Raw genomic sequence first — 27,603 nt, 5'->3', positions numbered from 1 at the left:
GTAATTTGGCAGTCGCCGCTGCATTTGCATGTTCTTATTCTGTCTCCCATCACAGACAGGCTGCCAAATGTTTTATTTAAAATGTGAAAGAGAAGCATGGTGGTCGTGTTAAACTGTCCTTGTAAGGGATTTTGGATAGGGTGTAAATTAGACCGCAGATTTCTTGGTTATGCCAAACAGCATTCTGTTGTGACTTTCTTGCTTTTGTCCTGTATTTTATTTTTCCCCTGGATTAGCAGCCAACACTTAACAAACTTGTCAAACTCAAACATGCTCCATCTGGGCTTGAGCGCTTCTTCCCTACTGTTTTTGGCAATAAATGATGCCCAAAAAAAAAAAAAAGAAAAAAAACAGCATTCACTGAAAAAGTGCCCAGGAGCCATACTGTACCAATCACCCACCAACTCATGTCACATCATTACGGAGATGCTCCATGCAATCACACCAAATACAAAACATTTTGTATCTTTCATGGTTTCTATCACTTAAAAGTTGAAGCCTCTGCCAAATTTTGACCCGACTGTGCTTTAATGAGCACTTTTGAAACAGTCTACCAGTGATTCTTTAAAAGTGTTTGTGGCATTTTTGCCTCTACTGAATAGTTGGCAGTAGGAAAAAACATGAATAATGGGGATGAGGAGGTGACATGTGACAGAGTTGCTCAGTCACTTGTGGTGATGGGCAACCTTGGCTGTCTGTTTTTACATGCCGAACTGGAAGAAAAGACCTGAGACAAAAATGGTTTAAGACCACACTACTTTAATAAATTATAGAAATTCACATCTAAATGTTGACGACACACTTGGATTGTGCCATTAAAACCACAACAAATCAACACAGTCTAGTTGCCCAATGTTCACTCTTAAGGTACTGCTGTTCATACCGTTAGCATCTGTCATCTCTTGTTCTGCCATTGTTGCAGTGTGTTTTATATCCATCATGTTCTCTGTGCTGACCACAAAAAAAGACAGCTCCATATAAAAGTCCTTAAACTCAGGTTAGTACTTTGTGAACAATGAGTTCTCTGGCTGAAAGAAATTTGATGAAGAAAGAGACAAAAATGCAAAGTGGTTGTAGAGTGCAGTGTGTTCTCTAGTGTCAGTCAGTTACTTAGGGATATGGGCAAAAGTGGATGTCTGAAATGTCTAACTTCACATATTAGAGATGAAAAGGTTTGTCATGTGTGAACAATATCCCTTGTGTTTTATTTGATTGATGGGTTCTTTCTGGTGAATAATCCTCTCAGAAAAGAATGGGGGCATATAGCTGGTGGCATGTTTCATCAATGTTCATAACAGAACATTAACGCTATTAATGGGGCTGGACTATTCCTGCATAGTTGTAGCGTATGCTGAATGACATGATGATGTTATATGAGTACTGCAGTAGTTATGCAGTAGCTTTGTACTGGAATAATAACTTGCTGTACTGTGAAACTGCATTTAAGAACATGTGGTGTACAAGCTGAATTATGGGGCTGTGAATATGTCGCAAACTCTTGCAAAACTCTGAATCAGACTTTGCAAAGTTTTGCAAACTTTTCTTAAAAGCAGAGCATGGAGAGTGTCTTCAACCAAACATGATGCATGTTGTGTTTTATAATATTCTACCATAAAACACTTAATCAGGAATAATGAATGAATTAAAAACATTATAGACATCAGATTAATGTCTTGGTGGCTTTGTACTTTAAGACATATTTTCTCATTTAGCTTCTTCCTGTGTGTGATGGGCTCCTACATGAAAACAATTTTCTGTCAAAGTGACAACAGTGTAGTTGATTTCACACAGAGATTTCTGCATGTGCTGTTTCATCTGTGCTCTTCTCACTGGTTTGAAGTCAGCTGGGGTGTGTTGCAGAGAGCTGAAGTAACATATATCCAAGCACTAATAAATATCTAGCAACACTTGAACCAAAAAGCGACGACAGATGTGAGGTTGTTTGCTTGTGTTGCCAGACCACTGTCAATCACATCTGATCAAACACACCCATGCAGTTCCACTGACGCAGATTAACTGAGTTTATGAGTGTTAAACTCTTAATGAATAACACTGAAGGATGTTTTTTTTTTGTTTTTCTTGAAATGTAACTTTGATTGTTCCTATGAATAAGTGATTTTACAGGGAAATTAATGAGTGAAGTTCACTCATTGACTGCTTCAAAGAATCAGAAATGAGTCATGATTTCTAGCGCCTTTCATTATGGTCAAGAAGTCCAGTTTAGACAACTTTTCAGTTTTACGTCCTCTCATTAAAGGGGCTATTTGTACATTTCCTCTGGACCAAACATGGTCTCTTATCTGGACCGAGTGGTGGTTATTGTCGCTTGACAAGACCTTCGTCGCTGTCTTTATAATATATGAGCTAATACGCCCTCTGAGCAGAGTTATGTCTTCAGGGCAGATTAGAGGCTACAGTGAACCACTGACGGGCTGGATGTTAGCATGCTAACTCGAATGGAAGAAAAGATGTGACAGAGACCAGAGTTAACATTGGCGTGACTGTCCACCACTTGAGACAGCTCATGGTGAGTTAGGGAATCAAGTTTGATGCTGAACTCGCAACATTTCCTCTAGACTGGTAAGTAAACAGCAGTTAATGCTAACGTTAGCTATGTAGCAATAGCAAAACTTACAAATAGACCCTTTAAACAATTTCTCTTTAGTTGGTTGTTTTGGACGGATGAAGACCCCACCCTGTTGTTTGGAATGCCGATGTTCTGCTGTGACCATTGAAAGAGGAATACCCTGTACTTGGTGCACCTGTATTTTCTAAACTTCATTACTGCAGTGCATCTCAATGTTTACTGGGAAGAGCAAATATTATGAATGACATTTACACTCCTCCTGACTAAAAGATAAAATCCACAAACCAAAGTTGATTTAATTTCTCAAAGGACTAAGCCTAGCCTGTTGATCCAAGCACTTTCCTCTGCTTTGTTTTGTCATACAACTGCTTTGTTTATCTCATCTTCCTGTTTGTTTGTTGGGCTTCAGATTACATACATTACACTACGACGATTCAAATTGGAAGCTGAAGATAAATACACATTATTTACAGTGTATTATGCTCTAGAAAGGTCTGAATGACTGTCGAGCAAGATATGAATTTGAAGAATAAAAAAAACATTTGCATTCCTTTCAAACATGTCAGAAACATTTCTTGACCCAAGTTCCAGTTGTCAAAACTGTAATTTCAGCTTTGCTCTTTAAAAAGAACTTGTAAAAAAAAAATAAAAATGAACATCTCTGAGCATTTTCTACATGTGATACAAATGGAAATTCACCATTAGCATGGAAATGACATTTGATTACTTCATGGTGACATATTACATTTCCCAAATCCTCAATATTCATGAATGCAATGGTGCCGACTTCGGCCATAGAAAATATTAGATTTACATAGGAGCTGAAAACATCTCTCATTTTCAAAATAAATTGAACTCTCACGGTGCAGCAGCTCTTTTCAAACTAGAAACGATGACTAACATCATGGTGATCATGGCCTCCCTCTGTGCCATAAAGAAACCTTATTCTCACCTTCCTACTTCTAAACTTTTGATCATCACAGTCTTATAAAAAAGTTCTAGCCACTGCTTTATATGTAGGCTACACCACAGTACTCTATCTTTGGCATTTTTCACTATACTGATGAACTGTTCCCTACCAATTTCTCATTTTTCTATTTTGACAATTGAATCTTTGAACATGGCAGTTCAGAGAATTTGTCATAACATCCCCTGGAAGCTAATTCTGTCATAATACTGCAGCCAAAAATCCCATTTTCTACTTGAGTTATTTCATACTCAGCAGATTGGCAAACATTCTCAATTAAATCTGAAGCTTTAGCTTCAGGACATGGTGGGTTTTGTTTCAAGGATGCCATTAATTGCCAAACTAGTCAGAAATTTAATTGACATTCCAAGGGTAACGACAGTCATTGAATTGACCAGCACTGTAGCACTGAAAAGATCAGGCTGAGAAATGTGTGAAGCGGTTATGAAAGTGACAACGACATAATAAAAGCCTTGTTAAGAGTTGATGCCTTTCTGTTTTTGTGTCTGCATGGTTCATCCATAGCAATAGTACAATTCTTTGAGATATTCCATTCAGCCATATTATGTAGTAGAATAAGAGTAAAATGAGGACACAAAAATGGGATGAACTATTAAGTCACGGTCTGCTGTTTGATTTATGTGTTGTGGCCCTTGTTAAAGGCAGGTTAAGCAACTGTGCCATGCTGCGCTACACCTGCTGCTTCAGATTTGTTGTATAATGATAATTTTCCTTATATGCCCAGGCAGGGCCAAACCTCTGAAATGTTCCTCTCAATGTGAGAAGGCGCAGACACACAAAGAGGCTAGGACTAACCTCATGGTGGGTGCACATTGCATTCAAGGGTCATGAATTTGTAGTTTTATGCCTTCACAACTAGCTGCACATGTAAGAATGCCACTTCATCACAGCTCCCCGCCGCGTGAGGTTTTGATTACAGTTTTCCTCGAGTATCTCACTAGTTCCCCATTCAGCACACTGTAATTAAGATGACCAGATTGCTCTGATTCACCCAGGAGTTTGTACAACTGTTTGTAATCGTGAGTGCGAGTGTGTTTTGTGTAAATGTGTGCATGCCTCTCTGTGTTTGGCGTCTCTGGATTTGCATGAAAACATATGTATGCAAGATGCAAGTGTTGCTCAGTATTCTCTTGTATGTAAATGCATATGACAGACAGTCCACATGCATGCAGGCTATGGTTGTCTCAGTTTCCTGCCAAAACAAATTCAGAGAAGGTGAGAAAGAGATGTGGAGATGCGCAATGGCTTCTGGGCAGATGCTGCAGGTACAGAATTTAAAGATGTTCCCAGTCAAAAACATGAGTACTAAGATAAAACTTTTAAAACAGGATAAATGCCTCGTGCCGATATACTCTTATATCAAAGAATGGTTATCCATCATGGTACAGTGCATCCGGAAAGTATTCACAGTGCTTCACTTTTTCCACATTTTGTTATGTTACAGCCTTATTCTAAAATTAATTAAATTCATCTTTTACCTCAAAATTCTACACACAATACCCCATAATGACAAAGTGAAAGAAGTTTGCTTGAAATTTTCCAGATGCACTGTATATGGCACCATATGATATGTGGACCAGTCAGATGAGGGCACGAGCTCCCAAAACACCTGGTTCTCATCCAAACAGTTCTGACATTCAGTGTCAAACAAATCTTTAAAATACTTCAAATCTCCTATTTCAAGTTGTGAACCTCAGGACATTTGTCTCCAAATAATTACATAATGTAAATAATTCAGTAATGTAATCAGGGAGGCTTCTAGTTGTAAATTCATATTAACAAACCAGACACAAACACCCTGCTCATAAAAGCATCATTTTCATTATCATTTTTTGTACACACAAATAATTAATGGAACAGTGTGTGTTCCATCTCTCCAGTTGGCACCAGTGTGAGTGAAACATGAATAACCAAATTCACTGTCATGACCTTGTTATGAAGAGAAATGCGCAGAACGTAATTTTCATTAGTACTCTTTAAATATGAAAGTGTCCCACAATCAGCCCAGTAATCTTTAGATTGCACTCAACAAATATCTCTTCTCCATCTTTAAGTCATTATTTTACTTGTTCTTAATTCAGCATTTTCATTGTAATTTCAGTTTTGGGTAATGATAAAAGAGTTGAAGATAAACAAGGATTCACATGAAAATTAAAAGTTAAAACTCTAAAATAAACCAAGGCTTTGTGAAAATGTAATCTTTGTGAGGACTATTTTAAAAATGTGTCGAAAAGTTTCTTGCTGAATCTGGACGAGGTCAGCATCACATATTGGAGATTCTCCAATAAATCAAGGCTGGGATCACAGATATAACATTGGGGGATACTATTTTGCTGTCTCAAAACAACAGTGGGAAAAAAAGCAAGTAGCAGCACTTTCTGGTATGGCAGAATTACAAATGGTCTATGGTCTACAATTCTTTAATCAAGCTCAGATGAGAAAACCTGCCTGCTGCTGACAAAGTAATCCATATTTCTACTTTGGGGCTTTTAAATGAGCTATTTAGAAATTGTTGGATTTAATAAATTGTGGGGATTTTTGTTCAAACCAAAGTGAAGATTAGGGAGTCAGCATTGACATGTGCTAATCAATGCAAAAAATAACCACAATAGGCACTATAATATCTCACTGGGAAAACTCCAGCACACTTCACAATTTCCTTGACAGATGTGCATATGCAAACCACTCACATTTCTATTGTGTTTGTCAGTGTAAAAAAAAAAAGAGTGCTTTGTTAATACTGAGGTGATTTATTTGCAATTCAACTCAGTGCTGAGGAGGCACAACATTTCCCAAAGTCACTCAACCATGAAAGTGATGAACAACCATCCATATCTCTTCTTTCAAAAGAACAATACTACACTATCATGCTGACTGAAACTGGCAAATTAAGTATTTTCAGAATACAGAGTTCAATGATAAGAGATTGAATGATTGACAGATGCATTAACAGATTACCAGTGACCACTCCAGTGTAATACACACGATCAACTGCTGTTACTGACTGCTGAGTAATTTGGGATATCACACTTACACCCTAATAAGGCATTGACAGAGACCTCTATGTAAAACACACTGCAGTCAAAACAATGATGGCTTCATGGGCCGCTTGCTCCAAGAACAAATCTCATGTTATAAAGAGATGCTGATTCATTAGAGCCCCGAATGTTTGAGATTAGTGCTGTGCAAGCTCTGATTTCCTTCTGGCTTACAGTATTATGATGTTGATGTCACATTTATTACTGTAGTCTCCACATTAATAATGTGGCTCTTGGAGAATTCAAGGGCAATGTATTACATAATTAGTTGTCAAGATGATGACAATGGTTTCAAGGTCCCTACAGTGAACATTATAACAAGGAATTAAACTGTACATTCAAACAGAATCATATAAGGCCTCGAACTGCTGCCGTTCAAGCATGATGCACATGTTGCTATAATACATTAGATAAATTATTGCCCTACACATCAGCTACCAAATAAGAGATAATATGTTTCAAATACACATCATCAATGCATTTAAACAAGAGATAAGGAAAATCAAAAACACTGCTAACAGCAAAATACAAGAGCTGTTGTTCAATTGCATTCAGAGGCAATTCAGGAATAAGTTTTCAGTACAGACTGCTGAAGGCTCAACAGAAAAGAGAAGCAAATGGATTAGTGTAATCTTATGAGCTTTGGTTTCCATTAGAAATAAAATAGCACCAGGTGTCTAGCTTGGTCTTGCTAATTTATGAATATACACATCATGTCAGTCTCCACCTTAAATGACCATAGGTCCCATGTCCCTGCCCTCGGATACGCCACGGCAAAAAAAACACACGTGGTTAAGAGTCTGAAACTTTGGTTAGATTTAGGCACAAAAACTACTTGGCTCGGTTTCAGAAGAGCTCGACAGTCGACCATCTACCGCCACCTCCTCCTAAGGTGAACTTTGTATCTCTACACACCACGTCAGCTAACTTCCTCCTCTGTTCTCTTCATTATGACTACAGCTGCTAGAGATCACCTAACAATGAACAAACAGGTCATTATAACCTGCCTGCACAGATGAACCTATAGGCTCAGTCTGATACACCACTCAATGTTTGGTACATTCATTTCACTTAACTGTACGTTCCCTTAGCCTTCACTTTCACTGCCGGCGGGCATATTGGTTTGTTTATGTCATGACGTCACAGTTCACTTTCATAGCAGCCATGTAGACTTTGGATTGGCTAAAAAGGATTGTCATGTGACATCAATAAATACTCTCTATAGCCTTCTAAAATGGAGCCCGCAGTGAGCTGTGTAACAGCTGTTTTCTATCCAGTATGATTCAGGTTTGATTTACAATTGAAGCTTTCTCTGCACTGAAATAGGGATAAGAGGAGACTGTTTTTAACTGACCCCCATGCAATCGTTTTAGAGTGAGAAAAAAAAGCATCATTTTCACTGAGTTAACAAATCTGGATGTGTTTGTCTTCATATCAGCAGAGCAGAAACACGGGGGCAGATACAGCCTCTTGTGTCCTGACAGAAATAGTCCAGCTATAATTGTAAGTCAGGTTGTGAGCCTGTTCCTATTCCACAGTCATTCAGTCACAATAGGATAGAACAAGTGAGAATATGCTCTCGGGCAAAGTCACAGCCAGCAGCAACAGCCAGCTGAAAGAGTCTTCATTATATGGAACAAGGAATCATTTATGGAGCACTGCTGCTTTGTTCAGGGGCAATCTGACAAACATATTGACTTTGGCACACATAAGGTTGCAGATATCTCTGCACCTACTTTTCATTATGGAATAATTTGATTAAGGTGGAGCCCCAGCTCTGGTGCAAACTTTCCTTCTGGAACGTCATAAAATGTTGGATATTGTGCATTTTAAGAGGATATTTACTTTTCATGCTCAGAAAAAAAATGATAGTCAATACAGAGCAATGTGAACCTCTCATCTCCTGGAAATGCAAAGTGCGATATACATGAAGTTTTTATGTATTAGCAATTCAACACTGTCGATGCATAATGAGATTACGAAAGAATCCTCGAGCATGCATTATTCAAAAAAAAAAAAAGAAAAAAGCCTTGGCTGATTTTGTGTCTTCTCTGGTAGTCAAGCTACTGCAGTAAAAAATCTCATGCCTCGTTTGTCTGTTTGGTTTGATAGACAGCTTTTCCACCATCCACCAACTCACATCTAGATTTTATATCAGTTTCCAACTCAAATCTGCCTTTGGCCCGTGGCCACTAACACACTAACAGAGTGAATTATTCAAGATCAGAACAGAGATTGGGGCTGCATCAAGATCTTATATCTCTACTAATTCCTTAGCCAAAAGCAGCACGCATCCATCAATCTGTTTGTCCACGATGGCAACAATCTTCAGAATACCCAGCATACCCATCGTAAAATAATACAGCACCCGTTTATTAAGACACAGCTCCAAGCAAGCAACCAAGCTCCAAGCTTTCCCGTCAATTTACAGAGTGCTTCATTTTCTGAAGCAACCTGACTCCAACAGCAGAAATAAAACTACACGCCAGAAATAAGCTGTGGTAGCCCTGTCACATGCGTTCCTGAGTTCTAAGTAATTCAGTGTGAGCGAGAACTGTTCACCATCTCTGTGGTACCAGCGGAGCACCACACAACAGTCAATATGATCATTCAATTCAGCAAAGCTTTTCTCACTGAAGAGCACAAGCACTGAGGACAATCTCTCAGGTCAGTGTGTGAATGAATAACTGTCACTGTGACTACTGTTCAGCCATGATAAGATAAATCCTGCTACCTTGTAGAGTGGGAAACATACCATTCCACATCAACAGATGACATATATGAAATTATGATATTTTGTGAACAAGTAAGCAAGGCTTTACTCAGAATGGGCTGGTACTGTTGTTTCACCAGCTGCAGAGTTGCCTGAAAGCATCTATTGAGTTTTTCGAGTTGCATTCAACTACCTATTCAATGAATATGGATCTCTGGACAAAAAGCATGTTGAGAAATGCACATTTCATTTATCAGGCCAAACATACTGGACTTACACACCTGCCACTGTTGTGGGTTTCAATGCGTAGAAGCAGCTTTGGGGATTCTTACTGACTGTTAGATAAAAGCTACTGTACGGCTAATCATTTTCCAGAGAAAGTTCTCAGATTAATTAATTCCTTCAGGCAGCAGTTGGTTTCAATTCATTTCAATGGACTCTGACAATAAGCTTACAGATGCTTAAAATTAGCTTGCAGTATATGATACAATTATATGATACTGCCATATGGTAATACAGTGCTGTTTAAAAAAAAATCAATATACACTTTTGATTCCATTATCACACAAAATGTAATGTTGACAAAAAAATAAAATTGACAGATATCCATCAATGTGATGGATTCCCTGTGTCAATCAAGTTTAAAGGTCCTGGAATTTTATTTTCATAGGGAACAGAAAAGATCTGAAACCAGTAACTCAGAGCTTTAAAGCGTCTTTAAAAACAATAGAAATATGAAATTCTTTAGAAGATATGGAAGTTGTAGTAACAGGGATGAAATATGCAAAAAACACTCGCCTCTAAGGCTCCTTAGTAAAGAAACTCATCAAATATTCCAGAGAAGGTCTTCCTTATTTGCATAGAGCTGCTCAGAGTCAAGTCAAGGATTGGGCTCTTTGTATGTGTTTCTATCAACAGAACCCTAAACTGTCTGATGCTTCTGACAGAGTACATCATTTTCTACCTGTAAACAACTATCCATGTGTCTGGAGTGCGCTAACAAACAGCCTATGTTATTATTAAGATATGGAGACTTGTTGTCTCATCAGTCAAAGATATGCAGGATATTCAGCATAACAAATTCCATATTGGCTATCACTGGGAGTATCTACATCATAGTTGACATTTCAAAATCTACCTGAAATCACAATAAATAAAGGCTGATTTGAGGAGGGCTCATCATCTACACATTGAGCTTCATTTTATACTGACAGAATCCAGCTGTAAACAGCTGTTGATCCTGATGGTTATGGCCCCTTTATACCAGAGTATAATACACATCTGTCATTAATGAATTAATGCCTGAAAATTTCAGCGAACTGATCTATGAAAAAAAAAAAGGTGGGGTTCCAGTTACCGGTCCAAGAATGAAAGAAACTTTGCTCACAATTAACTACATTATTTCACCACATTTCATCACTGGCTTGTAGCACTGATTTGGATTTAATGTTTAAGGTGCATGTGTAGACTTTCAGGAACACTGTTTTATCATTTAAGGAAAAGTACAAAGGTCAATGGCTTTCTTTTGGTCTGAGATACAGTTATGCTAATGCATTTTTACTTACTAATGGGCTTGACTATTTCTCAAGTTTCCCCAAAATGTCTATAAATCAATTACAGCTCATCCAGACTGCTGCTGGCAGGATTTTAGGTGTATAGAGGAAAGAGCTCACATTGCTCCTGTTCTGAGTCGCTACACTTGCTTCCAATTAGTCTTAGCATAGATTTTCAAGATCCTTTAATACTTTTGTCTTTAAGCCATGCATGGATTACCCCTGACTTTATTACTCATATGCAGCCAAGAGGGAGTATTAGGTTCTACACCGCGTTTCCATTTTAAAAACGAACTCCATCCAGATCTCTGTCTACACTAACACACCTGAAAACACATACATACATACACATACATAACCATTCATGTGTGAGCTGGTGTAAACAGGAAGCAGATGTCTACTCTCAGTTGTATTCAGCTGATTACTTGCAGAAAATACTATGAATGAGGAAAACAAAGGCAGTTGTAGCGTTAATAGAAGAATTTCACTGCACAACAGCTGCTAGCAAAGACACCAAGGTCAGTGACATTTGTAATTCGTTACTCATTCTTTCACCACTGGTAGTAGGCCTTGAAAGTTCTGGAGAATTCTGGATGGGAGGTTAAAACATAGTAAAAGAGATGTGTTTTAAAAAGAAAACTTAGCAGTGTGGATGTAGCCTTAGTGTCCCCAGATACAGTGCTTCTGCTATGTGCAGTGATGCTGTACTCTATAGTTATAGACCCACATGTTGAATAGTGTCCCCCTGGCTGTAAGTACAGTAACATCAGTAAAACATCAACCCTGTATACAATGGATAAAGTTTATTTCACTATTTAATAATATGTAGAAACAAAATGCTTAAAAAGAAGCTCCATATCAGATCATCACGGTATCACAAGGTCCCTGTTCATTTCCGTCTCTCCTTCTCTTAAGTTCAGTAATTTCCTTCTTTTGTGCAATCATTTTAAGAGCAGGTATCACGCCGTGGTTGGATTTTACAGTGATATTTTAGATCTTTATGCTCCCACATGGGTCCAACACCTGGCTGCTGCAGTCAATGCCCAGCGCCACATGTCATGGCCCCAAGGTCCCAAAATTAACATTCGCAAACCCGCCAGATATGGGCTGAAACTTGGCAGGAGCTGTGTCATTTCTAGCGGCTGCTCTGGCAGGTGAGCTTTTTTGATCTCGGTTCTGTATGAACACAAAGCTTCTCCGATACTGAGGCTTTGACTGCTCTGTCCTCTGGCTCACTTTCTTATATTACACAATATATTTTTTAATTGACTATTGATTTGCTCCCCTTACATTTCTCCCTGGTGTGCTGTGACTGTGAGGTCTTATGAAGTTGAGACAGCAGTCAACTAGAGACTGTCCTGTAAAAGAAAGTGTGCCATTGGCTTAATATGACCCTCGGTTACATTTTCCTGTGAGGCGACCTCTAATGGCTGTAGTAGTTATGACAGGAGCAAAGGAGGACCTTTGGTAACACAGGATAAAGAGCAGCAAAGCCCACATCAGGAGGAGGCTGTGGAGGATGGATGGGTCAACAGGACTCTGACATGGGAGACTACCTTAACTGCATGTTTATTATTGTCACCATGACAATAAAGGTTGTGCAAACTTAAGGAAGTCCTCGTTTTAAACCAAACCACAATCTTTCCTTAACCTAACCAAGTGGTTTTTGCGCCTATATCTTACCAAATGGTGACCACTCAAAAAGCTTAAGTGCATGTTTATTATTGCAACTGAGGTGATGAAGGTCCAGTACGCTGCCGCTGCATGTTTATCATTGTAACAATGACAGTATAGTTAGAGGAAGTTCAGTTCTCCACAGCATGCTAGTAGCTATCTTGCATATGAGGCACACACTGCATCCGTTTAGCACAAAGGTCACTAATAAGGGGAACACGGTGTGGATCCTGGATCCTGTTAAAGCTGTTCAGTTGTTAAGATGTGTTGAAATTGTTTATTATAAAAATGGTTTAAACTGTTTGTTAACCTCTGGAGATAACCATAAAGAAGACTAATGGAAAGTCAAACTACACATTTTACATGAGTTTGTAAAATTAAGCACTTTGTTCTAATTTTTCAAAAGGCCTCTGTTATGTAGTTTTTACATATTAAAGCTATTATTTTCTCTTGAAATGCTAAAGGAACCTGTAGTTATTATCATATTATTTTATAGAGAAGGTATTATTATTTTATAATAATTATTATAATATGTTCTCAAACTCACTTGCCTGTAAGTGATATATGGTAGTTCTGGTGTCAAGGTGAAAATAGTATAATAAAACACAAAGGTGTGAACATATTTTTTTCAGTCTGTCTTGGGATTCTGGGATGGAATGTGTCATCCATTCATATATGAAATCCTCTAGTGAGTAGTTTTCACCTCAAGAAGCCAAAATCATTGCAAAAGAGATCCCAATGGTACAATTGCTGCTACTCCAATAATATGAAGTAGAAGAAGCAGAGAAATAAAGTGGCATGAACAAAAGTGTGCCAATTAGTGGTTTGTTCCTAAAATAAAGCAGAATCATCAAGCTGGCATTTGGCTCTTCTAAAGTTGTCACCCTTCATAAGCTTTCCTTTCATTTCTATATTTATCAACCTGAGCTCATCTTTCTGCCCTTTGAAATACCTGAATATGTAAGTTCCTCAACCTCAGTTCCATTATTTTTAGAATGCTTTTGTAAATTAGTCATTAAGCCAACAACAGCATTCGTTAAACAAAGAAACACGGTCTATTTTCTACAAACTTGCCCATGTCCCTATTCAGGTTATAGGTGCTGATGATTCATTAACAGGTCTAGTTTCTAATGATTACTATTGAGTAAGAATCTCAAAGCAACTTTGTTGGATTCCTCCAAAGATGTCCTCACAAATCTGCTGACCCCGGCTGCGCTGTTTCACATCAGATATTTACACAAGTAATGTACGCTACCCTGCCTACCTGAAACTTGATGGATTTTGACAGAACAGAATAAGAGGGTCCCAATATAATAAGAATTTCCTATTTCAATTTTCCCTTCAGCTTCCCCTTCTCTTGTTTCCTATTCAAGTTTAGAAAAATGGGCACACTGAGAAGAAATCCATTTGATCCATGCCCACAGGCGGCTTTCAGGGGCTCCTAAACCTGTATTTCTTCTTCCCCCATAAATTTATTGCCTGTCTCACACTCCTTTTGTGCAGCAGCAAAGATGAGTGTCAAATCTCAAAGAGCTAAGACCACAGTGTGAGGTGCTCAACGCCACTTTTTGCATATATTAGTCCCTTTCCATCACTCAGGATCAACTAGACCAAATGACATTCATCACCCTCCTCTCTGTGGGAGGAGCTTATAACTAACATGAAAATAAATTGATTGACATTTAAAACCAAAAGGGTATTCGCATAATCATACAGTTTATCTTAGGTAAAAACACGATAAGTAGAGGCATTAAGGGAGTGACACCTAAATTCAAAGGCAGTTGTAATTCCAAAGAAAACGGGTAAACAGTCTGACTTCTACACGCTTACAAAAACAACAAATAGCACACAAGACAATGTGTAAAAAAAACAGTCACAGGCATAGTCACACTACACTCATCACAACAGGTCTTGTCTCTGAAAGCTTTCAGCCACACCGTGCATTGAATTTATCTTGCATGAACCATCATGCATGTGGCCTCTGCGAAAACAAAATGTCAGTGTGTCTTCTTGTCAATATGTTCTTGCGAATGTCTAAAAGAAAGGAAAAAGAAATCCTCTTCTCTGTGTTTAAGGGAGTCAACATAATGAAAGATTTTGATAGGGAGCACATGGGATAGACTGTGGGCACAGAGACTTAACATTAACATACAAACATAAATGTTATGAGAGGAAAGCAAATAGGCTATAAATAACAGACAGGTGACCTCATATCTATGTATTTCTCTATAGCTACCAAAAACCTTACCGTCACATTGGGACAAGCTAAAAATAAATCAAATCATTTAGTTCCTCCACAAGGCTGGAGCTATATTACAGACAAGGGGGCTGTTCGGCTCTTCACATCCTGTCTGGCTCTTTTTAGTTGACCTTTATCAAGTTACAGATGCCCTTGGGTTAATCTCTTGAGAAATTAATTAAAGTCAAAATACAACGCATAGCTAACACATCTTAAGTCAGTGAATTGATTTCTTTACAGAGGAAACGATAACACTGTCTCATAAGTTTTGTCAAACTTGCTAAAAAAAAAAAACCTGTGAAGCCAGAAACTATTTTTAGGTGGATCACTTCGTAGGAAAGGAGACTTATCAAGCAAGGTGATATTGCGGTAAAAGGTGGGGAGACAAAGAGGTTTTCTCATCCTTTGGTACAATCAGCAGCGTGTCTCTGGGGAGGCAAAGCTGTTTCTCCTCCGTCGCCTCCTCAGTCATCCACGCTCAAAAGGAAGGGACCTTGGTGGAGTGCAGAGCGCAGCAAGCGATGAAGACATCCTTAGTGAGGGGGAGTGAGGGGAATGAGGGAGATTGCGCCACAAGGAATGAAACCTACACTTCACAGCATAATACAGACAACCACGCTGAGACATCAGGGGAGGCACTGTGTTCAGTATCAGATGTGCACGTCTCAGGATGAAGGAAGGAATGCTACCCAAGGAAACAACAAAGGGCTGCATCATGAAAGACATCACAAGGTTATTGTAAAGTGATGGTTTAAAGACTCTTGGAACTATTTGAAGATGTATACTTCTGTGTCCTGGTGTGGTGCTTTGAAAAAAAAATGCTGATTTGCTGAAAGTTTCTTCTCATCAAAAACAGTCTCTGTGCAACTGACAACTCTGAGCTTATGCATACAACAACCTTGACTCTACCATGATTTGATGTGACTCATTGACTTCGGCTGATATCTTATTCTCCATCAGGCAAATAACAGTAAATAAAGAAGAGAAATACTGCGCCACACAAAGAGATCTTTGCATGGTGCCCTCCACTGTTGCTGCGCTGCCATGACTGGGATTATAAATCCGGGTGGTGGGGGTGGGGGGGATGGGGAGGAGCATTCCTAAATGATTTATGCACGAAAGGCAGGAGATGCCGTGTCTTAAGGGGTTTAATAAACATCTCTTGATGTCATGCAGAGCAAAATGGTATTTGCTCATTGCAGCAGCCTAGTACACTCAGCACAGCCCTAATTTGTGCTCTTTAACAATTGTGCCATATGGTGGTGGAAGCGGCAGGGTCTACTCAGGACATGCCTACATTGAAAATGAGGAGCCAAACTTTTAATGTGCCTGCAGGGTCTCTTGCCATTAAGTGGGCGTAGTGAGGAGAGGAAAAAATGGGGATATTGCATTGTTCTGCTTTGGCAGGACCAGAGCAGAACACCGGGGATTCTTGATGGCTGCTACTCTGCTCATTTTTACTTGTATGTGGCACCATGCGTGCAAATGGCAAATGCAAATTATTCAGTGTACAGGAATAGCTTGCATACAGTGAATCCAGGTCTTTAGTGGTAAGCAATATTGCCGGCCAATATATTGCCTCCTGAAGTCTGTTAATGGACAGAATATGAGCAGATGACATGATGCAACGATCAGATGCTTTTTTTTTTTTTGTTTGTTGTGTGAAATCTCTGGATATGAAAACAGGCTTACTCATGAGGATACAGCCTTGGCACGAATCAACTGTCCCGCTGATGTGTGTCTGGTGAATGTCAACTGAATGAGGCACTGAATGAGCTAGAGGGTAAAAATGGCTTGTCGTTAATGCAGCCTCAAATGAGATACAATATGGATGCAAATATGATTTCAGGTTTATGCCGCAACCCATTTGAGGCTAATTGGTAGCAAGATGGCAGCAACAGCTTTCACAGTTTGTCTGATGAAGGTTTAAAATTCGGCTAAATTAATAAAAGATCCCACACTTCAGTGGGTTTTGGAAAAAAAGTAACATCAATTACAGGAAAAACAATTTTCTGACAAAACTCTGACAGCTTGGAAGTAAGACAAAAAAAAAAAAAATCTGACAGAAATTCTTTAGCATAGACTAAGTGATGCACAGACCAATAGTTCAATGTTGAGTAGAAAAATCCTTGAGGAAGCCCATGGGTTGTTTATTTTTGCCTCAATTATCCCCCCAGGGCTTAGCTCAAAGACAGACATTTAATAATTCATCTGCTCTTTGAATTAATTTAATTCTTTTTTTTCCTCCAATGGGCTCCGGGCCAACATGTTGCTGTTGCTCCTAATCAGGGAGACTGAATGGTGGTAGTGGGAGGAAGTGGAAAGAGGTCTAACAATTTCTTTAAAAAGAAACAATTTGTTCATTTCCATACAGAATTAGCAAAGTCTGTCCTGCTCATTACCAACGAGATACATTCCTGGTCAAAATTATTGGCACCTCTGAATTTCAAGTACGTAATTCAGAATATCTACAGAAATAAATGCAAATGAACCAATTTAATACCAGAATATTTGAATGAAATGTCCAAGGTTACCGAACAAAAGAAAAAAAAAATTAAACAAAACTCCCATAATAGTAAAATTATAAAAACAAAAAATGGACAATGGACACAAATATTTGTGGCATTTTGATAAATTTTAATTAGTTCCTCAAACAAATAAGACTCACCCGTGCTTAATTTTCAGTGTTCACATGACCTGAGTCAACCAATGAATGATGGCTTTACTGCATTTTTTTATTTATACTTATATTCTGATATAACTGTACAAACAAGTGTAATACTCCTGTTCTCGGTGCAATACCCACAATAATAGTATTCTACAGGTGTTTTGAAAAATGCAATTTCAAACTGTGCAATTACACCATAAACTGTTGCATTTACATTCATATTGTATATTTTAACTATCACCTTCCAATAGCAGTTGCACATATCCTTTCATATTTCTATTTTTTATTTATATATCATAGTACAAGACATATTTTTACATTTTATATTTATATTTAATCTGTATATTTTTTATCTTTTTTTATTCTCTATTCTTTGATGTTACATTTTCATTCTTGAGGAAGCATCTGTAATTTAACCTAATTTCCCCCTGGGGATCAGTTAAGTGTTCTGATCTTTTTATTTTATTACAAAGGTAGAGACAAGAGAGCTGTCTGAGAGCTTCGGAAATGCTATTATCAAAAAACAACAACTCCAAAGGCTACACACAATCACACAAAGATCCCTGCTTCCAAAAGCTCAAAATGTTATCAAAAAGTTTCACAGACACTTCCAAGAAGTGGTGCTAGGAAGAAACTCAATGAGAGAAGACTACAAAGGTTGGAGCGAATTGTGGAAAAAACACCATGCAAGTCATCCAAAGAGCTTGGGCCTCCAAGGGTGAAGGCCAAAGAAGACACCACTACTGAAAGAACACAGGCACAAAAAGGCAAGACTAATGTTTGAATGTGTGAATTGTGTTACTCGGTTTCAGAAAACTAGGTTTGAGGCGAAGGTCTTGGGACAACAACCCAAAGCACACATCCAGCAACAGTTGATGGACTGTTTTAAACTGGTCAGCAATGATTCCTGACCTAAATCCTATTGAAAACCTTTGGTGTGAGAGGAAATCTGCCATTGCAAAAAAGGACTCCTGTGAACTTAAAACAGCTTGAACCCAGCAATAGAAGAGAAACTACCAGCAGACAGAAGCAATTAGAAGCTGTCATTGTTTCCAAAGGTTCTGTAAAGAAATCCTAGTGAAGGGTGTCAATAGACGTGCCCAGGGCCCATTTTGTGTTTGTGTTATTTCACTATGAGACAAGTGTTTTTTTTTCTTTTGTTAAGTAACCTTGGACATTTTCTTATAATATTCTGTTTATACAAAACTGGTTCATTTACATTCATTCTGAAACTTGAAATTGAAATTCAAGGGTGCCAATAATTTTAACCATGACTGTATTCCATGTGATGTATTCCAAGTGCTGATTCACTATCTTGTCACAAAAGGAAACAGGATGTCGTTACCCTCTGCATGAAACACTCCTGCACAAAATCAATTGAACAGGTTATGATGCTGATAGCTCACTGTAGGCCATTAAGTATGATGAGCATGAAGGTGACACAGAAGATAAATGAGAGAGTAATAGAGAAATCATATCAAGGACTCTTGAACAATCCCCCATGGTGACCCGATGCATGCTAAAAGACGACATGGCAAACACTTCAGAATACAACTGATGAGTCTGTCAAAATTGGCATCGTTTCTGAGAGCTGAGAACTAGGCCACTGTGTTTTGAGTCAGTCTGTGTTTATTCTGGCCAAGATGTTCTCTTCACTTCCTGAACAAGTACAGGACATAGACGGAACAGTCGCTCCCTTGCAATCTATCAAGCCCTGCCACCCAAACAAGCCTCTCCAAGACACAAGACGTCAAACTTGCATGAATGCTCTCGCACTCATTCTCTAAACTCCTACTACTCGTATACTGAACTGCTGTGTCTGCAGGCGTTGCTGTCTTTGGGCCTGGCTTGTATGCCATTAATCCCACCCATTTATAAAGGAGCACCTAAATATACACAGCGCTTAATTAAAGTTGGGCATCCATTATTGAAGCGAATCCCAGTTTTATGGGATGAGAAGGTAATTAGTCCCTCTACACCTTAGCACTCATTTCTGTTTCTTGGGGTTATAAATACCAGCCCTGCTGCCTCATGAAGGGTTTCCTTTAAATTACATTCTCACGTCTTACGAAAGGTTAGAAGAAAGGACTTCTGGAGTTACGTGACGTGATGTTTAAACACAAGGCTATTAAGATGTTTTTCATCTAGTGGAGGAGTCGCAACCCAACGGTCATCTAATACAGACAACAACACAATAACCTTAGTCGTCTTGGACACTATGCACAGATCAACCAAGAGCTGGCTTCCCAAGGTCAGGCTCTGCTCTGAAAAGACAAATAACCTTTCCTTGTAATCTTTGGAATGTCGCATAGGAATCACTTTGGGTAATAACAAATAATGACCCTATCTCTACCATTGGGAAAAGAGCTATTGATTTCTTTTACCCACCAAAGCTTGAAATTATGACCTTAGCTTTACAGGGATGGATATGTCACTGTGTGCAGAATGAAATATCTATTTTATGTGATTGGTGACAGGTCAGAAGTCTATCCCCTCACGTGTTGAAATCTCAATATACTAAATGTAACATACTGTAATAACCTCACATATTTTGTGCTCTAAAATGACAGCTGGCTAAAATATATCTTTGAAGTCCACTAAAACCATACAAATTAAATGCTCAGTAAACATGTATTAGCAAGGTTTAAAGAATTTAAAAATAAAATAAATTATTTTCATAATTTGCTCAAGGGAACTCATGCATTTAAGGTGTTTTGCAATGACTTGCCATTAAAATAGCTTTGATTAAATCAAAGCTTAAACTCAAAGGACTATCAAGGTGAAACTCGCAGTTAAATCAAATTTTTGATATATTGTGGAAATACAGGCCAGATGCCATTATGCTATTATTAGTTTTAACAGAAACTACATGAATACCTAAAATAAGTTTAAATATTTAGATTGCCCTGTTCTGATTAACTGAAAAACTTAGTTTCACAGTTGGAACTGTTGAACAACCTATGCAGTCCACCGCCATGCATCCATGTTGCTCCAAGCAAACTGATTGTGTTTGCAGTGTTGCATGTAAAAATACATTTGTATGAACCTGACCATGAGGTTGTATGTGTAGTGTCCCTGCGTAACACTGACCTACGGATACTGACTATAAGAACTTAACAATTTTTTATACATATTTCTGAATTTAACCAAAGTGAAAGAACATCTTGCTCTGTGAAATGTTCCAGTCTAAAGTTTCTTATGTCCTGGCAGACACACAGCCAACTGCAGCAGGGATGATTGTGATGAGCATAGTGTGCTAAGTCTTTCTGAATGAAGAACTGCTCAAAGGTCTTCATGATTCCTTCTGTATTTTGTTGGAAAGATGAGAATCATATTGCAGTTTCTCATCTTTGCATCAAAGAACTGAATGTTTAATCCTTTGATGTTCTTCAGCGGAGTCGTCTTCAATGGAACTATAACATAGAAGAAGAAGGTCAAAAGACTAAACTCTATTGCATTGTCAATTTTCTGCCCTGTGTGTATTTACATCTTGTCGGATGTATCCTTCGCAGAATGAGACTGAGAGTGGTTTGACAGTAAATTCAATATCCTAATAAGGATTCTGCCCATCTGGTTATTTCAGCATTTTCTCACACAGAAGTTCTCATTCATAACCTTCAGATGCTGATTTTGAACTTTGACAGCAGAGAAGCTTGTCAGAAATGATCACACAGTAATGCCTCAACAATCACATTTACAGACACCATAACCACTCATTCAGGTTAAGGGGTAAAATGTAGCTAACACTGTACATAATGAATTGCCCTAGTTATGAGTTCGTCTTGCTACGGTATCTTATTCATGTTCCTCATTATCAGGATAAAAGCTTGTTGGTGCAATTGTCCAGGGGATATGGTATATGGTGTACATAAAAATAAAAAAATAATAAACAAACAAAACATATTGCTCCTGATTATTTTGATATTGCTTGCTTGTAAATGTTAAAAACATTGTGCATTACACTTTTCCTGCAACTCCAGAATCCAGCAACGATTACTAACAATGATTAATTCAATTCATTACTGGATATGGCTTGAGCTGAATGGGTCATCACAGCCGTTCTGGTGAGGGATTGTTCATGCCGTCGGGTTTAATAAAGTCAACATATGCTTATGCAGTGCGAGAAGAAAAGCAAAGAGTTTTCGAACTTTCTAGACAATGAAGGACAGTAGCAGAGGTACCAAGAGTTCAGGGTTTAGCCTTTTAAATGTGGATGATTGAATTTCTTGGCAGGGGATTCATTAAAATGATAATTCTTATTTATGAAGCCCTTTAAAAAATTAAAATACTCTCTGTGTACTGCTTCCTATTAATTAACTTTTTTTCTCTCTCATTTTCTTTCTTTCTCCTCTCTACTTTTTTCTTTACTTCCCACTGAACTTGACACACTAATAGGTTATGAATAATTCTGTTTCAGTTTAGACGACAATTAGCCACAATGCCAGAGGCCATTCTTCTTCCTCTCTTGTGGAGTGGTGATTTAAGACCCAGTCGAGTTAGGTTGCTCCAACTATCCCACAACTACATTATCACCTCTTTTCCACCCAGCGCTGAAACAAGAAACAGTTAACTGGGTAATGTCCTCCCATTGATAAAGTCTTTCTCTGACGTCAGGCTGTGGGGGCTCTCAAACAGAGGCATGAGAATGGTCATCAAAAAGAGCAGAACAGAGGGTCAAGGGCTTAGTCAAAAAGAAAGAAATGCTGAAAGAAAGAAAGAAAGAAACGTGAAAACCAAAGGCATTTCTCAGAGGCACAGAATATGATAATGGAGTAATATTGTCACATTGTGAAAAATGTCGCCATTGCTAATTAGCCATAGGACCACACAGAGAGCGGCATGTCTGTTGTTGGAACTTAGATGGACTTAAATACAATAACTGCAGCACAGACTGAGCCACAGGCTTCAGGCACAAAACCTCCTCTAGTGAATGAATGAAATAATGGATCATAGCAATGGCGGCTGTAAAAGAGGCAAAAAGGTTTGAAGCAAGGGTTGTTGATGTTGATGTATTGTGTTAATAATGCTTAAATGATATTATGATGTTACAAATGATATTATTTCATTGGGAAATGTTAGGCCTTGTGTGATTGTTCTCTCTGTAAGATTTTGTACAGTTATGGTTACAGCCTTTCTCTCCGCCTTCCTGCACTTGTATGAGTCTAATTCATTTGCCAAAAAAAGAGACAAAACATATAAAAAACAAAGCTAAAGATGAATTTTGATAGAATTATTATTATCATTATATTTTTAAATTTTCTATAGATGATATTGTGACAACCCTGGTTTGTAGTCAATGAAAATGAAGCAAAGGTTCATCAGTATTACATCAATATGCTCTACAAGATATACAGACTTGAACAGACACAAGAACAAAGTGTTTTGTCTGAAGGGGGAAGTCCCGGAGAAGCAGAGGACATTGAGGTGGTGCATACCTCCATCAGCGGCGAACACTTCTCAACACTTGCTGTTGCAGCAAAAAGACATCATTCCTGAACTGTGAATTTTCACTCCAGTCAGATCAATTTTCTTGACCCTTTGCTAAAATACCCTCAGGGATTGGAAATCAGGTCTATTTCTGTCAGGTTCATAGTTGAAGGAAGCAATGATCTAGTAATGGCACACATTACACATCTAGATCCAGATCACTGCTGAAATTTAATCAATTGTTCCATAGCCCAAGGCCTGTCTGTCTACAAAATTTCAAGATGTGTTCATTAACTGCTGATGTCAGTCAGACCAGCATGACGAAAAAAAAAACAAAAAAAAACAGTATCGACTATAGAGATTGCAAACATAAATAATAATCTAAATTAAAGTAGTGTATCAACCTAAAAACACCTCTGTGTGAAAATATCTTTGGTATTCATTGCATGAGGGTAATGAATCCACTTGTTGCCTACAGTGCCATTGTTTTCCTCTGTGAGTCAACATCCGTCCTAGCGGCACATCATTTTTCAAATGTTTTTTGCACAAAACCTCAACATGGAGCGGAAAAAGCTGAGGAGTGTTCTCGAATATCTACCAGGCTGGTGTGAATCTGAGACAACTCATCACTAGTATTAACTAAATATATATCAGTTTTCATCATAACACGACTGCGTTAGAGTCTTTCCCACTTCAATACCACAAATGTTTTGCTTTTTTTGGGGGGTTTTTTGCACACTGGCAAATGTTGCAGGTTTAGCACCGAAATAAAAAAGACCCTCCCATGGATAAAAAGATTGTTGTGGAGATCTGATGTACCTATATTCATTAAACAAGGCAATAAATCTCCACCTGCTCACTTCAGATATGAGCATCAGCTAAATACCAAAGTTGCTAAACAATGACGCTTTAACACAATTTCATTACAGTTACATGCATCACGTAATTTCATTTTCTTCTACCACAGTTCATTCTTACATGCTGTAAAACAGCATATTCAACAAATAGCAGCAGTGTTACAGCATCTTCCCTCAGGCACCTCACATAAAACTTGAAACCTCACACTTTTTGTTGTGATCAAGAGGGCTTTGCCTCCTGCCTGCAGGCCTGTACCACATCCTGTTTTTCAATCTTTGTCATACTGTCCAACCTGCTGGCTTTGAACAGTCCCTCTCCATGTAACCCGTGTCCCATCCCAGCATCCACTTTTAACCACAAATACATTGTATACTGTTAGCAAGACACTGCTGAAAAAAAGTTTCCTTGGTTTGAAAATATAGATAAAGTGTAGTGATGGTACTCACACATAACAGTAAGAAAAACATTCCCTGAAGCCAGGACAACCTTTTCCCTCGTCGCCCGGTCGTAGATGCCCACGTGGCATTCGTAAGGACCGTTGTCTGAGATCCGGACCTCTGGCAGCCTGTGAAATACACAATACTCCATGAGTCCATACAAATCTTCACATTGTAGATGTGTTGACACATTGCTTCATAAAGAAAACCTTAGATTAGGAAGTGCATAGATAGGCATTTCTAACTTCATAGACATGTACTTAGTGATGACTGATGACTTATCCAACAGACTTAGTGAAATGTAAACTTTGGTGAAAGTGAGATATTTGAAGTTTAATTCCTTATTGTAAAAGCTGCTCATCTGTAACAGCAGTCTTGTGTTGTGAGTGCACTTTACACTTGCTTGCTTTTTTAAATGCCACCACTGGCAGTAGCCACAGTCGGAAAACAGCTCTACACAATACAGTGAAGGCTTTAATGCATATACTTAAAATTTTAAACTGGTCTACACCCAAAATAATTCTTCATGTGATGGGACATGACTTTAGCGGACTGCAGTATTTTTGAGGATGCAGTTACAATTTATAAGCTTACAATTTTTGCTAACTGCATTTTAACCGCTGTATTTCAGAATCTACATCAAAACCTTTATTAGTCTGCCCATGTATAATTGCTAAAGGTGTAGCTGAGTGCTTTGACTTCATGTGTCTAGAGATGCTTAACTACTCTGCTGGATTATTGAATTTTCATAAGCTCCTACAAAACAATGAGTCCATGCTGAATTAATTATAAACACATGTGAAATTATTGAAATATTCATTATTATCAATTATTTAGCGATTATATCCTAATTTTTGCATCATTGTTAATAATGATAATTATATGATTTCATTGATAAAATAAATACTTGAACAGCAGTGCTGTTCATGTCAGACTTCCTAAGGTCCATTAAGATGCCCAAAGACTCATCCGTATCAGATATTATTAAGGACATTGGTAACATTTAATCTATAACAGCACATCGATTTTAACTTACCTATTCTAAATAGTTACAGGTAACAGTAAACAGTTGTTAATTAAATATTGTAGATAACCTACAGCCTTTATGTCTACAAATTCAGGTACAATATGTTTTACTCCTTTCACAGGTGTACAACTAAAACAATGTCAGGTTTCATTACTTACTTCATACAACACTCTGAATTCTGAATATATAAATGGTGTGATTTTAGAAAAGATACTTAAATATAGTAATATAATATAATATAAACTTTTGCCTACAGTTCTGTGAAGAAACAACAGCCGACAATTATTCAGTCAGTGATAGCAGGTGACCATTTTTGAAAGCGCTGGGGAGCGAAATCTGTATTCTGCACTCGGCTAATATGTCAACAGTGATAATCAAAGTGAGACACTACTAGTCACATTTAGCTCCTGTGATTTATTCCCACAAAACAGGAACAATTGTCCTTGCCGCGCGGGTGTTTCAGACGGAGACCTCTTTTGGAACAGCAGCAGGGCGCTCACAGCACCCAGGCTTTAATGAGTTCAGCTTTCTCTCTCTCTCTCTCTCTCTCTCTCTCTCTCTGTGTATGTGTGTGTGCGTGCGTGACAGACAGAGAGAGGAGATCACTCTTTTGGAGAGCAGTCAAATCTGTGCAACAACTGTAGATATATATATATTCTTTCCTTGCTCAACAGCTACCTTCGAGCTACCCTTGAGCAGGGCACTTTAACCTCAACTCAAAAGCTCAAAGGAGAACACTGGAGTAAATTTAGCTTCTCCCTATTCCTAGCATTGCCTATGAGAAGTCAAAATCCACACATGTATTTTCCACTTCTAATGTATTTTGACTTTTGTTGTATCTTTGAACATTGCTTGGGCTGGGAAGGTAAACCACAGAAATGTGTGTGAGGCATATTTTCTTAGTTGTCTGCAAAAACACAAAACCTTGTGAAGAGTGAAATGAAAAGGAGTTGGTGCCCTGGCTCACCAGGACAGTCGGGATTCTACGCTAAAATGATCACGCCTGACCGAGCCTGCGGTGCAGCCACTTGAAGAAAGGAAGTAAAGTTTTGGCTGAACGAACCAATTATAAACAAATGTTTGATAAAGCTAAGTATATATGAAAAAGAGTGAGCACCTCGAGATATAAAGTGAGCTTGTCTCCACCAGCGCTTCCTCGAGGGATAAGCATAAAACAAGTAAGTCTTTTTTTTTTTTTTTCACCAGAGTAAAATGATGAGAACAGCACAGTGAATCTCTCTGTGGTGGCGGCGGGAAGGTAAATTGGCTTTGTCTTGGCTGGCGACATTACAGTAAACGCTGATGTAGCCCATTGCTTTGTTTTTACAAACAAAGCCTCGGTCCCGTTACCCACAATCCTGCCTGCTGCATTCGTGGATTCACACTAAGGCAAGCGCGAGAGAAAAGAAGCCAGAGATAAGATCATTCAAGGCAGGAAAGTATACAGCCAGAAGAAGGGTGCGCAGGCCATAAAGAAACCCCAAACCACAGCATTTCTGAGTGGCTGCCTGCTTCTGAAGCCTCCACCAGTTTGACAGTGAGACACATCCATCAGAATTAAGAAGAGGAAAAGAGGAAGGTTGTACTCTTAACACTGAAGCTTCTGTTAAATATTAAGACTGCTGAAATTAATTTTTCAGCACCGCCTCTAATCTTTGATGTCGAGGTGCTGGTCCATTGAGAATCTGATCACAGGAAGGGAGCATGTGACTCAGAGAGTTCCTTTTTTAAAAAATGATTTTTACCGCTCGTTTGCTAGCAACAGATCAGCTAATGTTTAAAATCTTAATTACGATGACATCACCATTTAAATAGAATAATAATTGAAAGAAAACAACTACATTTTACGAGCAGATGAGGTTTGTTTTTTGCTCTGCTTCCCCCATAAATCTGAACTCCCATCAGCTGTACTGCCGGCAGGTGTGTGATGTAATTTCACCAGCAGTTTTGAGAGCACTTAAACAAACTGATTAGCAAACATTTATGAGTGTTTTGAGTCCTGCATGTTGTTAAGTAAAGTATAGTAGCAGTGGATTTATCACAGGAGTGTGGGCGCATGATTTCAGTCTGCAGTTGAGAAGAGTGTCTCCTGTTCACAGTTCACATTTTAGCAGACAAATACCCGCTGCAGCTTCTACTTACGCTTCTATCTGGGTTCCCTCAACACCTCCTATTAATTAGTCTCCCCCTCATGCCTTCCTCTTTTATCTTTTTTTATGTTTCATTGTTTGCTTTTCTTTTGTCCTTTACTTTGTTTTTTGAAATGATGAACCTCATTAATCAGTGAGATTTGCAAAGCTGATTAGCAGTGACAGAAGCCAAAGTAGGTGCCGAGGAAAAAAATGAAAAGCAAATAAAAAAACATAAACATAAACTCATTTTTTTGCCACTGCC

At 38.4% G+C, this 27,603-nt stretch overlaps 1 protein-coding gene across 2 annotated transcripts in view; it reads right to left on the bottom strand.

Annotated features, from left to right (window-relative positions):
* Positions 1–27,603, bottom strand: part of igsf21a (immunoglobin superfamily, member 21a) — a 172,619-nt gene that overhangs the window by 42,220 nt on the left and 102,796 nt on the right. For both annotated transcript variants that reach the window (XM_071494980.1, XM_071494981.1), the window contains exon 4: positions 24,192–24,310. In XM_071494980.1, coding sequence (XP_071351081.1) covers positions 24,192–24,310 — 119 coding nt within the window. The remainder of the gene's footprint in view (positions 1–24,191; positions 24,311–27,603) is intronic.

The sequence above is a fragment of the Trachinotus anak genome, unplaced genomic scaffold (assembly GCF_046630095.1).
Source record: "Trachinotus anak isolate AG129_WGS33_773 ecotype Australia unplaced genomic scaffold, CSIRO_AGI_Tana_v1 ptg000013l, whole genome shotgun sequence".
In the NCBI taxonomy this organism is placed as follows: domain Eukaryota; kingdom Metazoa; phylum Chordata; class Actinopteri; order Carangiformes; family Carangidae; genus Trachinotus; species Trachinotus anak.
Note: the sequence above shows the minus strand (reverse complement) of the source record. Positions and strands in the feature narration are given on the sequence as shown.